The sequence below is a fragment of the Chelonoidis abingdonii genome, chromosome 21 (assembly GCF_003597395.2).
Source record: "Chelonoidis abingdonii isolate Lonesome George chromosome 21, CheloAbing_2.0, whole genome shotgun sequence".
Lineage (NCBI taxonomy): Eukaryota > Metazoa > Chordata > Testudines > Testudinidae > Chelonoidis > Chelonoidis abingdonii.
Genome location: NC_133789.1, coordinates 8355231 through 8373064, shown reverse-complemented (window position 1 = coordinate 8373064; position 17834 = coordinate 8355231). Strand labels below are relative to the sequence as shown.

The 17834-nt window shown below is 45.7% G+C and overlaps 1 protein-coding gene across 6 annotated transcripts in view; it reads left to right on the top strand.

The window, feature by feature from the left end:
- KANSL1 (KAT8 regulatory NSL complex subunit 1) overlaps positions 1 to 17834 on the top strand; it is a 184712-nt gene that overhangs the window by 125077 nt on the left and 41801 nt on the right. For all 6 annotated transcript variants that reach the window (XM_075059655.1, XM_032791543.2, XM_032791546.2 and 3 more), the window contains one exon: positions 3698 to 3839. In XM_075059655.1, the coding sequence (XP_074915756.1) occupies positions 3698 to 3839 (142 nt within the window). The remainder of the gene's footprint in view (positions 1 to 3697; positions 3840 to 17834) is intronic.

Genomic DNA, 17834 nt, shown 5'->3' with positions numbered 1-17834 from the left:
AGATCTATCCTAGATCCTATGTATTCTCTGGATTTCATGGGGGTTATCATAAGTTTGGTCATAGCACAAGTTTACTTAATCTGTGAACAGGTTCCAGGAGATTAATGATGACATAACTTGAATCATGAACAATTCATATGTACCAGCCAGAACTTACCTGTCCCTCCTCAGCCGCATTGCTTTGTGTATTTGTGACCCCCTTCGCATGACTCCAACTTCGTTGCTCCCAGATATGGCTCCATTCTGTTTTACTCACCAAACTGCCACTCCAGGGCTTCCATGCTGACGGTCTCCATCAACCTGCTGTTATCCCTCCAGTGGTGGACAGACCCACATCATGCTTGTGTGGGGGTTCCCTTTCTTTCCTTTTCCCAGACAAGATGATTATCACTGACACATCTCTGAGGAGCTCATATCCGTGACTGTGGCTCAAGGAGTACGGACTCCCAGAGAATCCAGGATGCGCACACACATCCTGGAGCTGTGAGAATCGCATGCCAAGCCTTCCATCCCTTCATCTGTGCCCATCATGTTCTCATCATCTCAGATACCCCCACCACTGTGTGGTGTGTGTGTGTGTGTGTTTTTTGTTTGTTTGTTTGTTTGTTTGTTTGTTTTTTTAATATCAGCAGATGGAGGGACAAGATCATCTGTGCTACACGCAGAGGCAATAAGTCTCTGGAATTGATGCATCAACCACCAAATCCTCTTGTCCATGGCCTTTCTTCTAGGGACACAGAATGTACACAGCAGACATTTTATGATCAATCACTGGTGGGAACTTCACGATTCGGTAGTATGCAACATCTTCACTGAGTGGGGGACTCTGGTCAGAGTCCTATTTGCTTCACAGGTAAACAGCAAATGCACCATGTGTACTGCTCCAGGGGACCCCTCTGTCACCACATCCAGGGCGAAGCCCTCCTAATCCCCTGGTTGGACCAACCCAACTATGCCTTTCCTCCACTACCACACTTACCTCAGGTAGTGCATAAGATTTGGCAAGACAGGGCAGTGGTAGTTCTGATTGCCCCCTGTTGGGCCAGACCATTCTGATTCCCAAGTCTTCTCTGCATGTCATCCCACCCACCGATGCCCATCCCCTCTGTCCAGATTTGCTGACCCAATGCAAAAGCGAGATCAGACTCCCTAATCCCCGTTCTCTACTCCCCAGAGCGTGATGTTTGGATGGGCCTCTGCCTTAGGATGAATATGCTCTTAAGTTGTACACAACATCATTTCTAGCATCAGGAAAGACCAACAGACATTGTTACCTAGTCAAGTGGTGACGTTTTTCATCATTGGCTCAACAAAAAAGTGTTTTACTGGAATTTTTGGGGATCCCCTCATACTGGACTGCATTCTGTGACTAAAGTGACCAGGTTTCGCCCTCAGTTTTTTTTTTTTTGTTTGTTTTTTTTTTTAAGTACACCTGGCGTCAATTACCGCATTCTAACCACCAGTGAAAGGTTTCACTGTTTTCACCTCCCCACCCACCTCCAAATGCTAGGTTCTGGAAAGGGCTCATCAGAATCTTTCCACCTATCCAACCAATAGCTCTTCAGTGGGACCTGAATTTTGTGTTCTTTCTCTACTAATGAAGCCCCCCTTTCAACCTTTGGTGTTGTGTTCTGTGTCCCTTCTTTCTGTAGAAGTAGTTTTCCTTGTTGCAATTAGTTCCATGCGAAGAGTGGCAGACTTGGCGCTATGATGGCAGGCCCACCTTTTACTGTTTTCCACAGAGTCTCCTTGTGACTAGACCTCAAATTCTTAACAAAGTTTGTATTTTCAATTTCATATCAGTCATGTCATTCACATGCATCTGCAGAGGAATGTTGACTCCATTCCCTCAACATTTGACAAGCTCTGGCCTTCTACCTGCAGAGAACGAAACCAGTCAGGAAGCGCCCTAGACTATTTATTGCAGTAGCAGAGAGGCTCAAGGGACAGGCCATCTCCACCCAGAGAATCTCCATATGGACTTTACAGTGTTTCACGCTCTGCTACCATGTGTCAGATCTACCACCTCCTACAAGTACGAGCTCAATCCATGAGGGCTCAAGCTTCAACCTCGGCCTCTCTTCAGAACTTGCCATTCGTTGACACATAGAACAGCCACGCTGAATTCTATACACACCATTTGCTACACATTAAGCCTTAGTGCAAGACTCAGCGGTGGATGCCTCCTTTGGCACAGCAGTCCTCTGTACTACTCACCCTCCTCCATCTTAGGTGCTGCTTGTTAATCACCCTCAAGTGGAATAGAATAAGGACCGTTGCTGGAAGAGGGAGGCTACTTGTCTCGAAGAACCACCTGTTACAGGTGTGTGGTCCTTATCTGATTCAGCTTCCCACCTTCCCTCCCCTCTGCTACAGATCGGCCAGATTTGTGGTGAAGGAACTGGAGATGTGGTCCGTCTGCCCCACCCTTTAGTGCCTCTGATGGAAGCATGAGGCAAGCCAGGGCGCATGTGTGGACCAATGGATACTACTTTAAAAATTCTCAGACTCCGGGCACATAGTGCACATGTGTAGCCCCTCAGTGGAATATAGACAGGGACCACACATATCAAAGAACCTTCAGTTACAGGTAAGTAGCCTCCTCTTCTGTCTTGTGTGTATATAGTGGTGACAGAGTAACAGTTTGTTTTGTGAATGAATTAATTATAAAATATTGTGGTGGATTACACAGTCTAGTAGAGAAGTGCATGCCCTTGCGGTATTATATGCTGTGTTCGTTGCAGGGATAGTGAAGTTAGGGAAAAGCCAAACTAGTTTGGTGTGTTTTGATCTGCATTGTCCAATTTTGCGCCTTTCAGCGACGGAGATGAGACCATGTATTTTAGCTGTTAGTAGGTTCCTAACACTTCCGTACACACAACAACCAGTTACGAGGCACAAAACTCAAGTTTACTGATGCCAGCTGTCCTTGACAACACCCCAGGAGTTACTTCTTTCTTATAGGAGGTGACTTCAGGAGGACAGTGGAGGGAACAGAACTGCGTATCTTGAAGAGTAGAGCCACTCTTTTAAAAACAAAATAAATCTTGTGATGGTTTTTATCACAATTGCTGGGACATTCTGAACCTTAACATTTAGTGCATACCACACAGTTGCAGCCTTGTAGACCAGTTTCCTTCCTTTTGTGACCATATGTATAAATCAATATTTTATTACTCCTGGTGTTGGACAATAGAGATTCTTTTAAAAAGAGTAAATAAGGGATAACTGAGTTGGCTATGTGGCCTGGGAAATGCGGTTTGGCACCTTTAAATCAGCTTGTGTTGGATGTGACCAAAAGGTGTTTGCCATCTAATTGTTCTGTGGTTTAAGTGAAATATATTTAGCTTCACTTCAGTATATAATGGTTAGATATCTATATTATGCTTGAAGGTTTGAATGAGTGGTGTGAACAGAGAGCATCACCTCTAATCTGTATTTTAACTTAACATTGTAGTCTCCTTTTTTCCTTACAAGTCAGGAAGCCCTGAAGCATGAGATTTTAGAAATGTCAGACATGAACAATGTAATCTATCATAGTAGGTTTCTGCAGTAGATTAACATTGTGTATGAGAGTAGGGTATTCGTGCCATTTTAGTATATTAAGCTTTTGATGCATCTGCTCTTTGAGCCACCCAACAAAGCTTTGCCAGTGTGTTTGGAGTTGTTTTCAAAAGTACTTGTTTCCCTATTTCAGGAGGAGACGGTCAGAATGGAGATGGGCAGCAGACCGAGCAGGTATAGTCAGTCGCTGGAACTGGCTCCAAGCTCACGTCTCAGACCTGGAATACCGAATCCGACAACAAACAGATATTTACAAGCAGATTCGTGCTAATAAGGTAAGGAATGGGGGGATTTGGGGATGTTTATTTTTTTCTCAATGGCTGTTTCCTTTCAGAGAGAGCAGGGTGTGCATGTGTATTACATATTGTTCTGGATGTTGAGGCTTAATATGTCTGGTGTCTGCTGCCACTAGGCATATTGCACAAATGTGGTTAGCTCTAATATTAATTTAAACATGTCAGAAACAATTGTTTCATCTGGGGTGACAAAGAGCATAAAGACAGCTCCATCACTTAAGCCAGTGATTGTAACTGTTTAACAGGGCTGGTGCTGAGAGTTGTTACTGTATTTTCCACTGCATGCATCCGATGAAGTGGGTTTTAGCCCACGAAAGCTTATGCCCAAATACATTTGTTAGTCTCTAAGGTGCCACAAGTACTCCTCATTCTTTTTGCTGATACAGACTAACACAGCTACCACTCCGAAACCTGTCACTGTGCAAGGCACTAAATTTAGCCGTATGAAGTGGAAATCAATCAACTTCATGAAAAAACCTGTACAGATACAGACAGACATCTTCCTTTCCAAATGCAAACAGATGGACATCATGCCAAAAGGACTGAAGATAAAAAATCCATTACAATCTACATACCACACAGACTGTGCTGAGAGATTGTGCCCCATACACTCAAAGAAACTCTGGAACCACCTGATCAGCATCCTATACAGCAAACAGGGAAAAATTAAGAATGAGCTCTCAAAACTGGATACTCTCATAAAAAGCCAACCTTCCACACAAACTTCCTTGTGGCTGGACTTCACAAAAACTAGACAAGCCATTTACAGCATGCACTTTGCTTCTCTACAAAGGATAAAAGTACACTAAACTATCTAAACCACTAGGTGCCTCAAGGGGCGACAACAGTGGTTCCCTTAACTCATCCAACAATATTGTTTATCTGTCCAGCTATACTCTTAGCCTGGCAGAAGACTCTGTCTTATCTCGAGGCCTCGCCTTCTGCCCCTCCACCCCCACGAACATGATACAGTTCTGCAGTGACCTGGAATCCTACTTTCAATGCCTCTGTCTCAAGGAATATTTCCAACACAACTCTGAACAACACACTAACCCACACTTTCCTACCAACACTACAAAAAGGAGGCATCTGCGTGGACTCTCCTGAAGGTCAAAACAACAGACTGAACTTCTACGCAGAGTGCTTCCGCCGATGTGCACAGGCTGAAATTGTGGAAAAGCAGCATCACTTGCCCCATAACCTCATCTGTGCAGAACACTGTGCCATCCACAGCCTCAGGAACAACTTTGACATCATTAGCAAAAAGACTGACAGAGGAGGGGCTGTTGTCATGAATAGACTGGAATATGAACAAAAGGCTGCTAGGCAGCTCTCTAACACCACATTCTACAGGCCATTTTCCTCTGATCCCACTGAGGGTGACCAAAAGAAACAAGGCCATTTGCTGAAGAAGCTCTCTGAAAAAGCACAGGAACAAATCTGCACAGACACACCCATAGAACCCTGACCAGGGGTCTTCTACCTGCTACTCAAGATCCATAAACCTGGAAATCCTGGATGACCCATGATCTCCGGCATTGGCACCCTGACAGCAGGATTGTCTGGCTGTGTAGACTCTCTCCTCAGGCCCTACGCTACCAGCATGCCTAGCTATCTTCGAGACACCACTGACTTCCTGAGGAAACTACAATCCACTGATGATCTTCCACAGTGGCCAGGATGGTGTTTTCTGGATATAGAAGCCCTTTACGCCAACACTGCATACGAAGATGGACTACAGGTCATCAGGAACAGTGTCCCCGATAATGTCATGGCAAACCTGGTGGCTGAACTTTGACTTTGTCCTCACCCACAACTGTTTCACATTTGGGGACAATATATATCTTCAAGTCAGAGGCACTGCTTTGGGGACTCGTGTGACCCCACAGTATGCCAACATTTTTATGGCTGACTTAGGGGATGAGAGCTGAGGAAGCGTTGTTCTAACCCCCCTGCTCTGCTTGCACTAAATTGATGACATTTTCATCATCTGGACCCATGGAAAAGAAGCCCTTGAGAAATTCCACCATGATTTCTATAATTTCCATCCCACCATCAATCTCAGCCTGGACCAGTCCACACAAGTGATGCACTTCCTGGACACTACAGTGCTAATAAGCGTTGGCCACATAACTACCATCCTATACCGGAAACCTGCTGACCGCTATACTTGCCTACATGCCTCCAGCTTTCATCCAGACCACATCGCATGATCCGTTGTCTACAGCCAAGCTCTAAGATACAAGTGCATTTGCTCCAATCTCTCAGACAGAGAAACACCTACAAGATCTCTATCAAGTGTTCTTAAAACTACAATACCCACCTGCTGAAGTGAAGAAACAGATTGACAGAGCCAGAAGAATACCCAAAAGTCATCTACTCCAGGACAGGCCCAACAAAGAAACAGAATGTCACTAGCCGTCACCTTCGGCCTCCAACTAAAACCTCTGCAGTGTATCACCAAGGATCTACAAGCTATCCTGAAGGACGATCCCTCACTCACAGATCTTGGGAGACAGGTCAGTCCTCGCTTACAGACAGCCCCCCAACCTGAAGCAAATTCTCACCAGCAACCACACAACAAAAACACTAACCCAGGAACCTATCCTTGCAACAAAGCCCATTGCCAAATCTGTCCACATATCTTTTCAACGGACACCATCATAGGACCTAATCACATCAGCCACACCGTTAGAGGCTCGTTCACCTGCACATCTACCAATATGATATGCGCCAGCAGTGCCCCTCTACCATGTACATTGGCCAAAGGGACGGTCTCTATGCAAAAGAATAATGAACACAAATCAGACATTAAGAATTAGAACCATTCAAAAACCACTCAGGAGAACACTTCAGCCTCCCTGGTCACTCAATTACAGACCTAAAAGTGGCAATTCTCCAACAATAAAAACTTCAGAAACAGACTCCAACAAGAGAGTGCAGAACTGGAATTAATTTGCAAATTGGACACCATTAAATTAGGCTTGAATGAAGACTGGGAGCGGATGAGTCATTACACAAAGTAAATACCATTTCCCCATGCTAATTTTTCCCCTACTGTTACTTTCACATTCTTGTCAACTGTTTTGAAATGAGCCATCCTGATTATCCCTACAAAAGTTTTTTTTCTCCTGCTAATAATAGCCCACCTTAATTGACTAGTCTTGTTAGAGTTGATATGGCAACACCTATTATTTCATGTTCTCTGTGTATATATATCTTTCTACTGTATTTTCCCCTGCATGCATCTGATGAAGTGGGTTTTAGCTTATGCCCAAATAAATTAGTCTTTACGGTGGCACAAGTACTCCTCATTCTTTTTGCTGATACTGACTACCATGGCTACCACTCTGAAACCTGTGTGAAAGCTGTTATAGCAAGTTGTTTTTTTCTTGTGGGGGTAGTTGAGGGTGAGTGTAAAAGACCAGCAGAGCAAGAGAAGTCTTGGGAAGAAACAGATCTGTACTTAATGCCCAAAAGGATGTGATTTATTAGTGTGTTTTGGACTCTATCAGATGGTACAAACTTTTGAAATACCATAGCATCAATATATGGGGCTTTGGAAACTGGGGAAGATTCCACTGGGGGAATCCAGCAGAAATATGTAGCATTTCATGGGGCGAAGGGGCAGAAAAGAGAAGAGTGAGATTCTTACGTAAGTGTTGAAAGAGGAGGTAATCGGGAGGAAGAGACTGTTATAAGAAAATACAATTAGGATATTTCAGGTCTAAGTGCAGCTGCTTTTATTTGAAAACCAACTGACATAAGTTTGCTTCCTGTGGGTTATAGTGTCATACTTGACATTATACAAAACTTCCACTGTGCTTTTCCATAGGCTCTAGTGGTCTGTGTGAAATGTAACTTTAGAGGCAAACTAAAAATTTTCCATAAGCATGGCTCCTAAACTTGAAAGCAGGAAGTAAATGGGAGAGATGGAAGATTTGTCATCCCATCCCAGACATCCGCCCTGGAGAAGAGCAGGCTTTGTTTTTTGAGTGATCGGAGTGGAGCTAATATTCTTTACGCTGTGCAGACTAGCACAAATGTCTGTGGTGGTGCAACTTCTCCTATTTTGCTTGAGAAGGCATTTCGAAAGGGCTTCCCCGTCCTCAATTTTATCTCCCCCCCCCTCCCCCCCAAATTTGGGAGCTAATTTTAGTACTCCTGGAAAATAAATGACTCAAGTTCTAACTTGAAGTGCTGAGGAATTTCCACCCCCAGTTCTGCCCAAAACCTATGCAGGTTTTTTTGGTGGGCACTCATACCCATTCACATAAAACCCAGGTCTCTAGGAAACCCCGATACGAGCGTTAGTGTGTTACTTGCTGCCTTGGAGCTATTCTTTCAGTCATCCATGATGTGAGACACTGCTTGTGTGGGCATCCATTATACATTTGACAAACAGCAGGTTAAATGGAGGCAGCCAGTCAGGCCTGGTGGTCTGGAGAGGACGGGTTCTGTTCGGGCCCCAAGGTTCCCTGTGCATCAAGGGGAGGGGTTACTGGAGTGGCAACATGCTTTGCCCCGGTCACGGGAGCCACCTGATGATGATACTGGTTAGAGTGCCATTCAGTGGATCTGGCACAAACTACACCCATTTCTTATCTTTCTGGATGAAATCAGATGGTAGTCCAAGGACTAGTGAGTGAGGAGGACATGAAAGTTTCTTGGACATGTATATGGGAGGTGCATTTAAACAGCTGCTATAATTGTATAGACTAGAATCAAGTGCCTTTCCTGTTCCAAGTATTGCAGTGTACAGCATTTCCACAGCCTGGCACATCTGGGGTGATTTAACTCAAAAGTATGTCACCAATTTTAATCATAATTTAGATCAACAAGCAGGAAATCTTGATTTAAATCATGAATTTTAATCATGCTAAACATAAGTACTACTTAGTTATTTTCTAAAAAGTTGATTCTGATAGGTTGAATTTCAGCTAAATATAGTGTTTACACTAAATTTGGTATTTCTTTTGCCCTAACGAGGATAGGGGGGAAAGAAATGGTGGTGGAGTGGAAGGATGTGTATTTACAAATATTTATTAGCAATTATAGAATGCAACTTAAATTATTTAGATTCTTAATTTTTACAGTTTTTTGTTAGAATGTTACATTTCTTATTGTGTCAAACTCTATTTGGATGGGTATTCAAATTCAATTAAATATGCACAAGCAGCATTTTAGAATGTTTGCATTAAGTAATGCACACTCAGACGTTCAGGATAGATAAGGAAAAAAGTTTATCTGGAAACTTGTCAAAAGATGTTTTGCATATAAAATTGACGTGTTAAACAAAGGGTAGTATATCTGTGGTTAGCTAATTGAACTGGTTCTCATTTTCTCACATCTTTTATTCAGAGATTGGAAGGGGAAAATAAGCTTTCATTCCTTTACAACTTTGTGGTTTCTTAACTTTGAATAAACTAGTCATTGCACTGAACTAGTTGAATAAACTGAAATGAAGAACATGTTCTCTCTCTACTTGCGGAAGAGGCTACTGCTGTTAAAAACTGGCATAGTACTTCAGTATGCTCTGGTTCCAAGTGCTTAGCAAGAGACCTCCACCAATCCAGTGATTTAAGTTTCTTTAAATCTTGGCAACAAACGTACTGCTTTATATTATTTTAAATTATTGGATTAGGTTGTCATAACTTCAAATTTAATTTTAAATAGATTTGTGTTAAACCTTATATTTAATTTGAATCAAAACATATATCTAAAAATGGATGTATTACTTTTTAAATACATTTTTATCTATCCTTGCCGGAACTTTTCCCATCCCCATCGTCCCCCATTCGTCCCCCTACCCCCCAAGGGACTGGGAGGCTGTGAAAGAGAAGAGGAGTGGTCCCGTTCCCCAGGCAGTCAGTAGGCTCTTGGGAGAGGAAGCTTTCTGCCCTCTCTTCTCACTGCAAGAGCTACTGGGATGAAATTCTGATTTGTCATACAGTACTACTTGGAAGCTGATAAAGAGGAGAGATGGGAAAGAACCTTTAAGCAGGGCCCAGAGTCAGCTCTGTGGTAGAAATGCCAACACTTCCCCTTGCTCAGTAGCTGGCCGTAGCAAGGAGACTGGGTTTCCTTATTCAGGACATTTGCTCCTTGGCTATGTCAGTATGCCCCCTCCCTGTGTCTCTCTCTGTCTGTCTCTAGGTGGTAGGGGTTTAGTTCTCTAGCGTATGAAGTCAGCAGCACAGAATTTCCCCCAGGAGTATCTGTTCTCTGGGTAAATGGAGGGCGTGAAATGGGATGTGTCCATGAAGTAATTTACTGAAGAGCTGCCTTGGCGTCAGGTCTTCTCTCTCCTTAAGTGTTGCAGGATCCCTGCTGAGCCAACAGTGAGCAATTTGGCAGCTTTTGTTCTAGAGGCTACCGGTGCTTAAGACTAGCACAGAATGTGCCCGGTCACTTGTCCACAGAGAGCATGAGTTGGAGCAACTTAGGCTTGTGATACAGGAAACTTTCATTAGGAATAGCTACTACAATCTCTGTATCAGGTTTTTCTGACCAGCAGTGGCTAATACCCCCTTGAATTTGACCAATTTTAGTATCTTCTCTGTGCTCTGAAGAGAAGGAAACTATAGCCCAGGCCCTGCTGAATACCATCCTCCTGTTGACATGTTAATAGTTTGTTCTGCAGAAACTAAGTTTCGCCCATGAGTCAAACTTGGCTTATTTCAGTAATTGTGACTTCTAATGTTTTTGTAACATCCCTGTTGTGTGTTTAGAATCATAGTACGTATTTTACTCTAACGAGAATGGTTGCTTGGTTAGAGCATGGGGCTAGGACGCCAGATTGAATACTCACTGTCTCATCAGTGACTTGCTGTGTGATCTTGAGCAAATAACTTCAGCTCCAATCTTGCCCTAGTGCAAAAGCGCTAGCCTCTATGATTTGTTCTGGGGAGCTATCCAGGGCTTGGAGAAGGAATCTCTTTCCAGGATGCTCCCAGATCTCTGTTGCTACCACTCTTGTCTCTGTTGCCTCCAGTGCAATGTTCAGAGCGCTCCCATAGACAGAGCTGTGAAAAAAGCAACCCAATGAGTTTTTGGCTTTTACTGGGTTTTCCTGACTTTCTCTTCCCCCTCATCTCCCTTAGCTGTCTGTCTTTGGGAAATATTTACATGAAAATGTCATAGACGGAGATTTTTAGAGCCTTGTGTTTCTAGTATCAACTTGAACCTGTGAATGAAAAATTTCAGAAGAATTAAAGTCAAAAAGTAACATTGTTCTTGTTCCTTTTGAGGGAATGAGTGCTTGTCTACGCTAGGGTTTTTGCCCTGATGTACGTCAGTAGTGCAAATCCCTAGTATAGATATGCTGTATTGGTGGAAATCCTTTTAAAACACTGCTGCAGTATGTATGAGTTGGCTGTATAGCGCTATTTCCGCATTTAAAACAGCCCAAATGTTTATGGTACTGTCCAGAAATCTAGCTGGATCTAGTGCAGTGGTTCTCAGCCCAGGGGCCGCTTGCAGCCCAGTCAGCACACTGCTATGGTCCATGTGACTTCCTTAGGGCCATACAGGCAGTATGTATGTGATTTTTATTTATTTTTATATGGTAAATAGGTTGAGAACCGCTGATCTAGCGGATGCAGTCCTAGATGACTAAAGTGAAGAGCATGGCTAGTGGGTGGAATCAACTATTACTGGATGTTACAAAGGAGTGGATGAGTTGAACTTCCTCAAGATGGGCAGTGCATCTGACATGGTTCTACATATAAAGCTGGCTAACTCATCTCTTCAACTCAGAGAATGTTGAGCTCTTAAGATTCTTTTCAGTGAGAAATCTTCAGCTTGGACACAATACTGGGAGAAGATTCCATCTGAGAATGCAAACTATGACTAAGCCCTTTGCCATTTGTTTAGACAACAGCAAAAGAACTTCTCAGGTGAAACCATCCTAAATTTGTTGTGTGGTGTGTAAGGTACCAGTCAAAATAATAACACGATTCAGTCAAAAATTCTGCAGCTACCATCAGGCTCTGCATAGGTGATTGCAAGGGGGGAGGAGAACGTAACAAGCATTTTACACAATGAAAGACTTTAGAAAGAGAGCCTAAGATTACAAAAGCAATTGGAGGAGATTTCAGATGGATTTGATAGATTACAAGCAGCTGACGCTACTGTCATGGTGTCTCTGGAAATCTGGTTGGATCTGGAACCACACAAGGACAAAATTGAACAATGATTCGGAGGAGCAGTAGAAACTCTTGGTTACTTAGCCAACATAATTTGATTTCATATTGATCACAGGTTGAGCCTAGAACAAGAATGAGGCTTAAAATATGGTTGCTGTAGGAATCCTGAATTCCCTTTTTTACTCTTATATTTAAAATTGAACTTACAGATTTCCATTCCAAATCCACATTTTTAAGGGAAACTGCAGAATTTCATTGCATCAAAATAAAGCAAAATTGTGAAGTAAATAGTGAAAGGCGAGGCAGTTAAATTCAGAATATCAATTTTTATAAGGTCTGTAGTGCTGTCAAGCCCGCTCAGCATCAGTCAGGTGTGTTTTCACCTTATTTGGATGGTTGAACTGAAACTTCATAGTAAGCTGTATGCTGGAAAAAACAAATATATTAAGTCTATATGTATTTATGGGGAAGTTCAAAGGCTTGTAGGCCTAGCTAGTAGCAAACTTGAGACTTGGGGTTTTTGTAACTTTTTTTTTTAAATCTACAGATAGAATTGTAATATCTTCTGTAATGGGTTCCCCCGGATACCACCGAGCCCTCTGACTCACCTCCTCTCACACTGTGCTTCTGTGACAAACTAACCTGCTTCTGCTCCTACACTCCCACCAGCGTTCACACAGGCAGGGACACGCCCAGCTGCAGTTACCTGTAGGTTCTGACCAGCCACTACATGAAGCAACAATAAAGAGGTTACAGCCAAGATAATCCCCAGCCTAAGACCCCAGAGCTGTACTGTGCTGCTCTTGTCAAAACCCTGACCAATTTATTATTCACTTTGCTCCTCCCTCAGTGTGGAGAGGGATGTGCAACAAGCATGTGTTAACCAAGCTGAGACTTTCTCCAGATGCTTCACTTAAAGGCACACTGGTTTAGATAAAGCAAAAAACAAGTTTGTTTAACTGCAAAAGAGATTTTAAGTGATAGCAAACAGAGCAAAACAGATAAACTAGTAAATAAACAAAACTGCAAACTAAGCCTAAAACACTAGAAAGGTTGGATATGAATTAGCAGTTCCTCACCCTGGCTATGATACCAGCAGTCTGTCAGGTTTCCGTACACAGGCTAGAAATCGCTTTAGCCTGGGGCCAGCACTTCCCCCAGTTCAGTCTTTGTTCCTCAGGTGTTTCTAGAAGTTTTCTTTGTGTGGGGAGTGAGGTCCCTCAGTGATATCACACCTCACCTTATATAGCTTTACCATATGCCAGGAACCCTTTGTTCCAAAACCAGTTCCCAGCCCAGTTTGTGGAAAAATACAGGTGCCCAAAATGGAGCTCAGTATCATGAGATCTGGTCACATGGCTTTGAGTCATAGCAGCCATCATGGGCTGGCTGAAACATTTACAGTAAGGCTGTTGATTAATGGCAGTTAACTCATGAGATTAACTCAATATTTAATCGCAATTAATCGCATTGTTAAACAATAGAATGCCGATTTAAATTTATTAAATGTTTTCTACTTTTTCAAATATATTGATTTCTATTACAACACAGAATATTAAGTGTACAGTGCTCACTATATTTTGGTTTACTAATATTTGCGCAGTAAAAATGATAGTGTTTTTCATTTCACCTCATATAAGTACTGTAGTGCAATCTCTTTATCATGCAAGTGTGACTTACAAATGTACATTTTTGTTTGTTACATAGCTGCACTCAAAAAAACAAAGAATGTAAAACTTTAAAGCCTACAAGTCCACTCGGTCCTGCTTCTCATTCAGCCAATCACTAAGACAAACAAGTGTGTTTACATTTACAGGAGATACTGCCACCTGCTTCTTATTTACAGTGTCACCTGAAAGTGAGAACAGGTGTTCTTTGAGTGATTGCTCATATCCATTCCAGTAGGTGTACGTGCCGCGCGTGCACGTTCGTCGGAAGACTTTTACCCTAGCAACTCCAGCCCCCTAGAGTGGCGCCACCATAGCGGGTAATATATACCCCTGCCGGCCCGCCCGCTCCTCAGTTCCTTCTTACCGCCGTGTCGAAGACGAGAGATGCTGCAAAGCCTCAAAGAATAATTTACGGGTCATCAGTAGCGGCCTAGGGGCATTACGCCATTACCACGTAGACTTAATCTCAGGCCATCAGCTGAACAGCACAGAACTTACCCCAAACACCAGGCAAAGGCAGGACTTGCCACGGCGCAAATGAAAACTGTACAGGTTGCATGACAATCGGTAACAGGGGGCTCAGAGCCGTCCTCTGCAAGGCCTCCTCCGGGCCGAAAGCCCTCATTTTGAAGGTGCCCGAGGGCGCTGTACCAGTTCCTTCCACGGATGCAATCTCCCAGTTCTTCCAACGTTCTTTCGTTACTTCTCTCGGCGTGGTGCCACTTTACTGTCAGACCAACTGGTCTCCGCACGCTGCGGCTTGGATACCAGGCCTACAGTTCTTCATGCTCCGCAACCGCCGCCCCCTCCCTCGTACCTTTCAGGGACCCCCTCACGAGCAGTCCTGCCTCCAGGAGCTGCGACGCTGCCTCGACACAGGGCCATAGAGGAGGTTCCACAGACGAGAAGGGCATATGGGATTTTACTCGCCTGTTACTTTCTGATCCAAGGCAAGGGGGGTCTCAGACCCACATCCTCGCAACCTACGTAGAGCTCAACAAATACTTGGTCAAGTTGATAGTTCCTTCATGGTTCCGTTAGGACATTATTCCTCCCTGATCCCGGAGACTGTACGAATGCCCGCCCCGACATGCAGGACGCTAATTTCCATTATGAGGCCATGCTCTCCACCCATTACGAGTTCTTCCGTTCATTTTGGCGGCCGGGGCAACTAGAGGCAATTCAGCGGTCCTCCCGGTTGGCGCAGGTCTCTCGACGGCCCTGAGAGTGTTTACCAAAAGCGATATGGCTTAGTTCGTTGCCTTCTTCGTCGCAGTCGTGGATGCATAGTTTCCCCTACCTCAGCGCACTGGTTATCCGGAGAACCTCGAGAGGACGTGTCCTCTCGGCTGGCGCACTGACGCATTGATCAGCAGCCGTCTCGCCCACCGTTTTCTCGATGTTCTAGCCTGTATGCTCAATGCAGAGAATACACTCTGTTCCCTACTCAGAGGAAGAGTTATCGGACGCAGTTTCCTAGAACTCTACCATAGCCAGGGCCCCGTTCTCCCTTGTCAGCGGTTTCCAGGCTTTGACAGCCAATCAATCCACAGCTGCAGGCAGCACGATCTAACCTCCATGCGTACTTGCCTGAACACTCTTGGGCCACATGCCGGCCTGCAGATTCGTTACGGCGCATTGCTCGACTCCTACTCACTCCGGCCCTCAGTCTGGCTCATCCCTCAGCTCCGTCTGGCCAGGCGTCCGTTAGATCAGTAAATCCCGGGTTCCCAGGACGTCGTTCTTTCTCTCCAGTATGGCTGGATCAAGTCCGTCGGATTGTGTGCGGGCTTCCGTTCCAATCCGCCCCAGCCCTCGCTGTCCTGATGACGGACACATCAGACCTGGGAAGTGGGAGCTTTCACCTAGGTACCCTGCGACAGCCCAGGTCGCTGGTCTCCTCTTCCGAACTCGCCCTCCATTCCAACTGCGGGGTGCGAGTGAGATGAGGTGGCGGTGCTGTGGCCTTGCTGTCATGCTGTTCCATCCGGTCAGATCTCCAGGGGCCACTGGTGTTTCGGTTTTATGTGACTAACACTGACAACGGGGGGTAGTACGCTTATGGTGGAGAGCAATGCGTAGGGCAGAAAAGAGGACTCTTCCCTTTGCTTTGGTCGGTTGAGGGCCGGTGGACGTTGTGGACTTTTTGCGAGTAGGTCCAGGCGGTTCACTACTAGTCGCTGGTGTCTCGTTTCTGCTGCCACGGCGGCTGAACATACCGGGGCTTGGGCGATGCGGTCGTCAGCTAGTCCGTTCTTCCGTAACGAGTGCGTCCCCGTTTGCCCTGGGACGTTGCCTGCTTAACTCTTTTAGACACAGACCTCTTGCAGTCCCGCAGGAGACAGGATCCCGAGAGTGTTTTGCTCTTTCGCAAGGTGGCGCCGGAGGCGCGGGCTGCGAGTGGCAGACGCCTTGTTCTGATGTCCTGGTGGGATCTGCATTCGAAGGACCGTGTGGTGAATGCATGTCGCCGTGCGCGGTCTCTCTTTTTTTTTTGTTTGATTTCCCGATAGGTCCTTTCTGATAGCGTGCGCTAGGGAACAGGTGCCTCAGCTGTGATGTCTGATTCGCTTTCCTTGCATTGGCCCCTGCATTGCGATTGGTTCTTTCTTCTTGCTTGTGCTTTGTACCTGTCGGTAGCGGGATCACTCTGTTCCTACTACCCCCTTTACCGGCACTGATTACACGCAAGACCAGTCGCACAGGCAGCTTGTCACCTGGACCTTCCAGTCGCGCACCTCTCATCGTGGCTTCCTGCGTGGCGACCTAGGTCCGATTGCATTGCTCTTCCGCCAGTGAGCAGGTACTATCGGGAAGTAGGGAAGCCGCACAAGGGGACATAACGTAGGCCCAATGGAAACTTTATACGTCCTGGTGCGCGAGAGACGCTTCATTCGCACCGATTGTTTCCATCTCCCATCGTCCTCGATTAACCCTTTGGCTTGCTCAAGCAGATCAATCGGCCTGGCAAAGTACCCTCCTCCCCGGGGTTCACTTAGTTGGCTATCTCCACCTTTCACCCCCCACACGGCCGCGTCTGGTCATTCTCACATCCGCGATTGGTGGACTAGATCCTTAAAAAGGCTGGAGCGTCTTTACCCCAGGTCCGCCACCTCCAGCCCCCTTCTGGGATCACTCAACCTGTTGTTCGTCCGTCTTAAATTCCCCCCGTTGAGCCGACTGCTTATGCGTTGTTCCCTCCCTCACTTGTCCTGGAAGAAGCATTCCTGTGCTATCACTTCCGCGAGGTCCGTGTCAGAGCTGCGCGCGCGCCCTGTGGGGAAGCCCGTCCGAGGACGGTGGGTTCGCAGTCGGACCAAAAGTACAGACTGGAGGGTGCACAACCAGGCGCTATTCTCCGCACGGCAGTAAAGTTGTCATCCGGCCTTGGCTCATGTCAACGCAGGAACATAATCCTACCCGTATCTTTTCGCGAAACCATCTCGTCTCGCGAGGGGAGCAACAGTTTACAGCTCCTAGCTGGCGTAGGGCGCGTGCCGCTGTGTTATTATATAGAGAGCGACAACCGTGTCCGTAAATCCACAATTTTGTCGCCGTAGCTATGAGCGGAGTTTAAGGGGGTTCGCCAGTCTCTCTCGCAGACGATCTTCTCGTGGTGAACTCCTGTATACGGCGTGTTACCACCTGGCCGTCTTCCCTTGCGCCAGTAATGCGCACATCTACTAAGCCCAAAGGCTCATCGACGGCGTTCCTTGCACGAGATACTCCAGCCAGGACTTCTGGCAGGCAGCGACCTGGTCCTCGCGTCGCCACTACCTTCTTCACCCATTCACGCCCTGCCAGCAGTCATGCGGGATACCGCACTTGGGCAGTTCTGGCGTGTGCCGCCACTGGACCTCGTCGTGATCCGAGGCACCCACCGGGCATCGCCTAGTAATGGCTGGGATCACCTACATGAGAATGGATATGAGCATCACTCTGACAGAAGAAAAGAAGGTGTACTCACCTTTTAAAGCTGTTTGTTCTTCAGAGAGAATGTGTGCGCGTGCATTATCCATTGCCAGCAGGGACCACGCTCCTCTCTTCCCCACCTGTCGGAGTAGCCGCAAGAACGAACTGAAGAGCGGCGGGCCGCCAGGGTCATAATACCCGCCTGGCGGCTGCCAACCGACTTAGGGGGCGACCGTACCGGCCCG